The sequence below is a fragment of the Panthera tigris genome, chromosome A3, assembly GCF_018350195.1.
Source record: "Panthera tigris isolate Pti1 chromosome A3, P.tigris_Pti1_mat1.1, whole genome shotgun sequence".
NCBI lineage: Eukaryota > Metazoa > Chordata > Mammalia > Carnivora > Felidae > Panthera > Panthera tigris.
This window is the reverse complement of record NC_056662.1, coordinates 46,123,172-46,130,870: the sequence shown is the minus strand read 5'-3', so window position 1 is coordinate 46,130,870 and position 7,699 is coordinate 46,123,172. Positions and strand designations below refer to the sequence as shown.

The 7,699-nt window shown below is 57.6% G+C and overlaps 1 protein-coding gene across 1 annotated transcript; it reads left to right on the top strand.

Annotated features, from left to right (window-relative positions):
• The first annotated feature begins 418 nt into the window (after positions 1–418).
• Positions 419–2,191, top strand: NKX2-2 (NK2 homeobox 2). Its single transcript, XM_007096565.3, has 2 exons — positions 419–677; positions 1,629–2,191. The coding sequence occupies exons 1-2, from the start codon at positions 419–421 to the stop codon at positions 2,189–2,191; spliced, it is 822 nt and encodes a 273-aa protein (XP_007096627.1).
• The last annotated feature ends 5,508 nt before the right edge of the window (positions 2,192–7,699 follow it).

Sequence of the window (7,699 nt, the reverse complement as noted above, 5' to 3'; positions counted from 1 at the left end):
CCTTATATGGACTGATCGCTCGGGCAATGGCCCATTTTTTCCTCGCCACCAGCCGCCACCGCGCGCCGAGCGGCCGCCGGAGCCCGAGCTGACGCCTCCTTGGCACCCCTCCTGGAGTTACAAACTAGGGCCCGGCCCGCAGCGCTCGGCGCACTGGCCGCCCAGTCCCCGCGTCCATTTCAGCGTGGTTTCAGAGAAGACACAGGCGTTGCTTTTGGCCTTTTTTTCTCCCCTACCCTTCCTTATAGTTTCTTTCGCTTTTTTAAAATAATAATTATCTCAATAATTAAAGCCCACCCCCTCCTCCCCTCCCCCTATCCCTTCCCCCCCATACCCCCTCCCTGCCCCAACTGGGGAGCGCCACGAATTGACCAAGTGAAGCTACAACTTTGCTGCATAAATTGCGGGGTCCTGAGCCATGTCGCTGACCAACACAAAGACGGGGTTTTCGGTCAAGGACATCTTGGACCTGCCGGACACCAACGATGAGGAGGGCTCGGTGGCCGAAGGGCCAGAGGAGGAGAGCGAGGGGCCGGAGCCCGCCAAGAGGGCCGGGCCGCTGGGGCAGGGCACCCTGGACACGGTGCAGAGCCTGCCCCTGAAGAACCCCTTCTACGACAGCAGCGACAACCCATATACGCGCTGGCTGGCCAGCACCGAGGGCCTCCAGTACTCCCGTAAGTAGCGAAACTTGGCCGCTGCGGCCGTAGCGCCTCTCTTCCCGTGGCTGAAGCTCGGGATGGACACTGGGGGAGAAAGGGGAAGGAGCCATCTAAACTCAGACCCCTCGCCCTGCTCCTCTGGAAAGATTTTTAACACTTGTTAATGATGCCCTAGCTCTTTCCCCCTTTTCAACCTCCTCCCCCCCCCATCCCCGTACCGGAAAAAGACTTGGTCTCGGATGTTTTTTTCAAAGCAAGAAATTGGGGAAACGAGGGGGAGGGGAGGGGAATACCTCCCAAGGGCTGGTTACAGAAGTCAACCCAGGACTGATGGCTCCGGTCGGAACCCTCCCCCCCACTCCCCCCATCCCCACAGCCAGGAGAGACTGGCCTGGAGCACTGGAGCGAGCCAGCGAGCCTCGGGGTACGGGTAGAGGGTGGGGGAGGCTCCCGGTAGCTCGTGTATAAATAGCTCACCCTGCCCCCTTGCAAGATCATAGAGGACGCTTTGTGCGGTGCGGAGGGTGTCCAGAAAGTCCGAAAGCAAAAACGAAAGGCCCCAAAAACCTTCCTTAAATGGCCGAGCCGATCAATGCCGGGATTGTGGGGGTTTTCTTTTAAAAATCTACCCACGTTCCTCCGGAGAGGAAACTGCTTAAGGGGGCCGGAGCCCTTAACCCGCAAAGATCTTCTCCGCGCGCCACTCCCCCCAAATACGCACCCATACTGTGAGAACCCCTAGAAACGCGAGTCTGGAGCCCCCCACTCAAGTCGCTTTTCCTCTTTCCCCTGGGGGAAGCCAACGGTTTTGTCGTGCAGGGATCAGGGCGGGGGTCAAGGCGAAGGCAGTACGGCCAGTCTTCGCGGCGCCGAGGGCCGAGGGCGCACGGAGGATCCCGGGCGCTCAGGGTCTGGCTGTGCCGGCGCGCGGCCTCCAGGCGCCTGACGCGCTTCTCTCTCCCCCAGTGCATGGGCTGGCGGCCGGCGCGGCGCCCCAGGACTCAAGCTCCAAGTCCCCGGAGCCCTCGGCCGACGAGTCACCGGACAATGACAAGGAGACCCCGGGCGGCGGGGGGGACGCGGGCAAGAAGCGGAAGCGGCGGGTGCTCTTCTCCAAGGCGCAGACCTATGAGCTGGAACGGCGCTTCCGGCAGCAGCGGTACCTGTCGGCGCCCGAGCGCGAGCACCTGGCCAGCCTCATCCGCCTCACGCCCACGCAGGTCAAGATCTGGTTCCAGAACCACCGCTACAAGATGAAGCGCGCCCGGGCGGAGAAAGGTATGGAGGTGACACCCCTACCCTCGCCGCGCCGGGTGGCCGTGCCCGTTTTGGTCAGGGACGGCAAACCGTGCCACGCGCTCAAAGCCCAGGACCTGGCAGCCGCCACCTTCCAGGCGGGCATCCCCTTTTCGGCCTACAGCGCGCAGTCTCTGCAGCACATGCAGTACAACGCCCAGTACAGCTCGGCCAGCACCCCCCAGTACCCGACAGCACACCCCCTTGTCCAGGCCCAGCAGTGGACTTGGTGAGCGCCGCCCCTCCGAGACTCGCGGCCCTAGGCCCAGGCCCCACCCCGGCGGCGGCGGCGGCGGCGAGGAGGACTCGGTCCTTACGGTGGTTATTATTATTATTATTATAACTATTATTTTGGAGTCGAGCTGACTCTTGGCTCCGTTGGGGAGGCGCCGGGAGGTTGCCTGAGACTCTCTGGAGTGGCAGATTCCATCCACGCAGCTCTGCCCCATCCCTCTCTCTTTCGGAACCTTTGGAGAGGGCTGAACTCTAAGCCGTGTTTACAGAATGTTTGCGCAGCTTCGCTTCTTTGCCTCCCCCCGGGGGGGGGGGGGAACCAAATCGTCCCAGCGATAGCGTCCTCACTTGAGAACGAGAAAAAGACCAACACATCCCCCTCCCCGCTTTTGTGAATTTTGTAAAATATGTTTGTGTGAGTAGCGATATTGTCAGCCGTCTTCTTCTAAAGCAAGTGGAGAACACTTTAAAAATATAGAGAATTTTTTCCTCCTTTTTTTTTTTATAAGAAAATGCTAAATATTTATGGCCATGTAAACGTTCTCACAACTGGTGGCAGATTTCGCTTTTCGTTGTAAATATCGGTGGTGAGTGTTGCCAAAATGATCTTCAGTGCGGGCCTGTTCTCCCTCGGGGCCCATCTCCTTTCTTTGTGGTTTGTTTTTGGTTTGCTTCTGTTTGGTTACTCCTGCTTTCTTTTCTTTTTATATTTTGTTCAGTGCAAACATTTCTCAAATATGAAAAAGAAAAAAATGTGTAGGCGAGAAGCCCCCTGCCCCATCTCCGGGTCCTGAGCCCCGGAACTTGGAGCTCAGCGGTTCCGTGCGGTTCCCCAAGAGCGCCGGGCGCTGAAAGCTTTCGATTTTTTAAATAAGAATTTTAATAAAAATCCTGTGTTTAAAAAAACCAAGCCCGGCCCTCCCGTTTGTCTTACTTTGTCGCCCTGCGCCGGGCCTGAGGCCTCATCCACGCTTCCCCTCGGGGCAGGGAACCGGGGACTCCCAGGGCGCTGGAAAGGCTCGCGAAACAGGCCTCGCCCGGGCGGGCTGGCCAACCCCCGCGCCTCGGATCCCGGGCTGGGGCGGGAGCGCTTGGCCTTGGGTCTTCGAGCTGTCGACCCGAAGCCCGAGGTCGCCTGCCCTCTCCCGGGCCTCTAGCGCCTCCTGAATCGGGGACCGCAGCGTCCTGGCTTCGGGAGGATAACTGACTTTGGAAAACGCCATAGCGAAGGGAGCAAGCCCCCCTCGCTCGCCCAAATCTACGAGTGGCTCCTTCAGCCTGAGAAGCTGTTGAAGCCACTACACTCGATGACTTTCACTTTGTTGCATTTGATTTACCTCGCGCGGAGAAGGGGGGTGGGGACGCTGAGGTTGAGACTGGTCGGCTTTCTCTCTACTCCCCACCCCTTTTTCAAAATCCCCTGACTGGAGGCAGCTTAGGAGACCGCTCCAAGATCAGGGCAAGGAGCGGAGAGGGGAGCTCGAAGCTTTGGCAATAAGAAGGAACGCGGGGACCAGGGCGTGGGGGAGGGAGGGAGCTGCTGCAGCCTCCTCTAGGCTACTGGGCCCTGGAGAGCCTGGGAGCCCGAGTCAGTGGCAATCCTTACAAGTGGAATCTGCCGCCCTCCTCTTCCACCCCCCCCCCCGTCCTTTCTGGGTTTCCAGCCCCCAAACCTGGGTCTGGAACCCACGCCTCCTCCCCTCCTAGCATTTGGCTGCGCGCGGCACTCCAGGCCAGCCCTGTGACGTGAACCTGAGCGAACTGCTTGCTAGAAAGTAGGGGTTTGGAGGTGGGGTGGTGCGGCCCGGACTGCAGGGCCGTCGTGGGGGGTGGGGAGCAGGCAGCGAACAAATAGCCCCGGCTTGCCCGGGGGAGGGCTCATCGGCCCTTCCCTAATACGGAACTGATTCTATCCCACCCTGGTCTCTGGGAGATCTCTTTAGCGGATGCTGGCGCACACTTGCCGGCACAGGGGAGCGTCTCAGGTGGTCCTGCTTGGGGGGAGGGGGCGCTTCTCTCCTCTATCTCGCGGATTTCCGAAAATACCCGGGGCTGTGTAGCTCACAGCCCAGCGGGCGCTGAGATGCCTGGGGATTGAAAGTCGGCCCCATTCGGAAATTGTATCTCTCGTTTTCTCTTGAGCTCCACCTTTATGACTGGGGAGGGGAGGCGGGGGGCGAGGAGGCAGAGCAAAGGGAGCGGTCCCAGCTGACTTTCTCGCTCCCTCTAGTTGATGATCAGATTTAATTCAATATCTAAAGTAAACATGATTATCCGTGTGACCAAATCTGCGCGTCAATAGCACTCAGCGCAACACGCCCAGGGACGTGATTACACGTTATTCCTGCGTTGCGCACCCGCCCCTGGATAAATGAGGGCGCTGGAGTCTTTCTAATATCCTCCTAAATGTCCTTCCCCATCTCCAGGTTCATCCGGGTTCACCCAGGTTTTCCTAAATGCTGAGAAGTCTCCCTTTGTTCCCCACACTAGCTTGGAAATGTTTGGCGTTTTTCGTTCTTGCTATTTGTAAAGGCCAAGAGAATTCTCCCCAAATCATTTATTGTTCAATAGTCGAATGCCCAACTTGCCCTGATACCAAGCATTCAAGACCCCACCGGTGACTTCCTTGTAACCTCCAAATCCGCCGGGAAGGGAGATAAGACTTCGTGGAGTGGGTTTGTCACGAGGCCTGAGGCATAGCTCCAAGACTCCAGTTGATTTTGACTGTCCCAGGCCCTAGGGCTCCGGGGAAACCAAGAATGATCATAGGAACCCCTTTGGCTCCCAGAGAGGAAGGAGGCAAGGTGGAAGGTCCAAATTCTCCAAGACTTCCACTGAGTGCGCGTTGGAGGCGCATTGAGGTGCATTTTGGGCAGTGTCCAGGACTGCAGGCCTGCAGTCTGAGTATGCGCTCGAGCGGCTGGGAGCTGGGGAGGTGGGTCCGGCGCCCGCCTCTCTCTGTCCTCGGGTCCCCATGGAGTCAATAAAAGCGCCCGCGGAGCCCTGTGTGGCCCTAACCCCAGCGCCCTGGGAGCGCACCCGGCGCGGGGTCCGCTTCGGCAGTCTATCTTCGCCCAATCTACAGCGGGCCGCACAAAACGGCACAATGGGAGAGCTGGGAGCCGGGGATGTTAGAGGCGTGCATATTAAAAAGAGACAGAGAAAGGATCGCAGGGGACAGAGAGAGGGGAAGAGGGAGAAGGGGCCCGCCCTCCCTCCCCCTCCACCCCGCACCATTCAGCGCGCTTATCGCGGGCAGTGAATCCCGGAGTCAGGCAGAAGTCTCCTTGGGGTTTTGTTGGGCCTGTCACTGGGTCCCTTTGTCATCCGCGGGCTCCATGCTGGATTCCATATGGCCAGCTGGGCCGAGGGAGCGCGAGGAGGGACCCGCACAAAACCCAAATTGTGTCCGGCTTTCAAACCCTGTATTGTTGTCTGTGAAAGGAAGACGCATTAAAAATTCGTGCTATATCTATTGGGGAGGAGGTTGGAGGAGGGGAAAAAAAGCCACCCCTGTCTTTGATGGCTTCAGAGGGCGCTTGCCCTGCCTAGGCCCCGTGACACACTGAGAGCTGGATATCCCTCTCCTCTCTCTTTTTCTCTCTCTCTCCCCTCTCCTCTTTCTCTCCCTCTCTCTTTCTCTCTAGTCTGCCTCTGTTCCCTGTCTCTGTCTCTTCTAGCAAACACTGGCTCTAACACTCAGGCTCGGGTATATAAACTGGCCTCGGGGTTTGGGCTCCTTGCGAGCACTTTGCGTGTTCCCGTGCGCTGGAACTGAGAGCTAGGCTTGGTCGGCCTGGGAGCCTCGCGTGGAAGCCACTGGTCAGCGCCAGCTCAGAAGGAGACCAACGTGCCCAGGGCTCAGTCAGGGATGCTCGGGCCCCACGGACTTCAAGGTTCCAGAGTAAATGTTTCCGCCAAGTCGCGACGCCCAGGCGCGCGCAACCATCCTTCCGCGCACTGCAGGAAGCACTCGGAGAGGCCCAGGGGGCCGCTGAGTTCTGGCCCAGCTCCGTTTCAGCTGCAGCTGGTTCTGAAGCCACTTCCGCCGAGTTAGACCCTTCTGTTACCAACCCCCGTCATTCGAATTATGGGCGGGGATCCCTCTGGCATCTCGGTGCGACAAGGAAGCCGGTTCAGAGATTTCTTTCACCGCCACCCCTCCTCACGTCGGGAGAGGAACTTGCGCTTTAATTCTCAGTATCTCCTGAATCATTTTAGGAAAATTAAGTAATGGGGACACGGAGCAGAGCTTCCAAGGAATTTGCCGGGTTTTGCCTCACCTAAGCAGTCTGAGTTATCGTGGGGCAGTAGGAGAGCATTTGGGCCATGCGCCTTTCTGCCCCCCCCCCCCCCCCACCTATAGCCTGGTCAAAAGCTCCCATAAACAACCCCTAAACAAAAAAACTATGTGCTAAAACAAAGAGCTCACGCTGTGGAAATAAACACAGAACCCACACACGTCGCCCCCTTAGGCAACAGTCACTCAGCCCTTAATGAGCAAAACTAAGTCAGTGGAAAGTACAGCTAATCCCAAATGGAGACCTCCCTTTCCCATTTAGTACTACTGTCATATTTCGTAGAATCAGATAACTTGCTAAGAGTAGGAATCCCCTTGTCAACGCTCCCCACCCTGGCCAGGGAAAGCACTTATTTTCCTTACCTATTGACTGTTAGGCTTAGTGGAGACCTGGTGTGGATTTCTCGAGCCTTTTCAAGAGCCTGGTCATTGAAAAGCTAATCCAATATTTACCAAGCATAAGGACAGTTCTCGGACGTATTTATTAAGGCCCATCACTAAGTGATTACTTGGACTGAAGACAAAAGCGAGGGGAGGGCGCGTCCCGGCTCACCAGATCCTGCCCGGCTGGGGTCTCCCCACCCGTAAGTAGGAAACCAGGCGCAAACTTGTGAGATGCTGAGGTTCCCCTCCCGTACTTAAGTGGCGTGTGGATTAGATATTATGTTGGTCGGTATTTCAGGAAATATGTACTTGTGGCTTCCTGAGAGGCCAGGCGCAATGACACTCTAAACTGTGTCGATATATCATCTTTTATCCAGGATCTGCAAATAAACCCCTGATCCCCCCAACGCATTATAGCCGCTGCTATCTCTCCAAGGAAGCGATCTGAGTTTTATTGCTTTCACCGACGCCCCAAGTCACTCACACACACACACACACACACACCCTCCCCTCTTCCACGCAGTCTGGTTTTTAAAGGCTCTAATATTTTTTTTTTCTCCCGGGGCATCATTATTAATAAACAGGAGATATAGGCCTTGGCGCCGCCACCCGAGCAAGTATGGAAATGCAGGCCCGCGGGCCACCTGACCGCGCGCGCAGCTCGCTACCAGAAGCGGCACAGCCTCGGGCGGAAGAAACTGGAGTGGCCGCGCGCCGCAGCCGACACCAGGAGGCGCCCGAGTTCTGCTTTCTGGACACAGCGCTGCGCGCCCTGCCCCAATGCCGGGAAGTGCCACCAGGCAGTCCGGCTTCCCGGTCCCGG

Excerpts from the sequence above, each read along its gene's own strand:
- NKX2-2 (XM_007096565.3), top strand. The coding sequence starts at position 419 with ATGTCGCTGACCAACACAAAGACGGGGTTTTCGGTCAAGGACATCTTG. Across the intron at positions 678-1,628 it reads CGAGGGCCTCCAGTACTCCC|TGCATGGGCTGGCGGCCGGC; the intron begins GTAAGTAGCGAA and ends TCTCTCCCCCAG.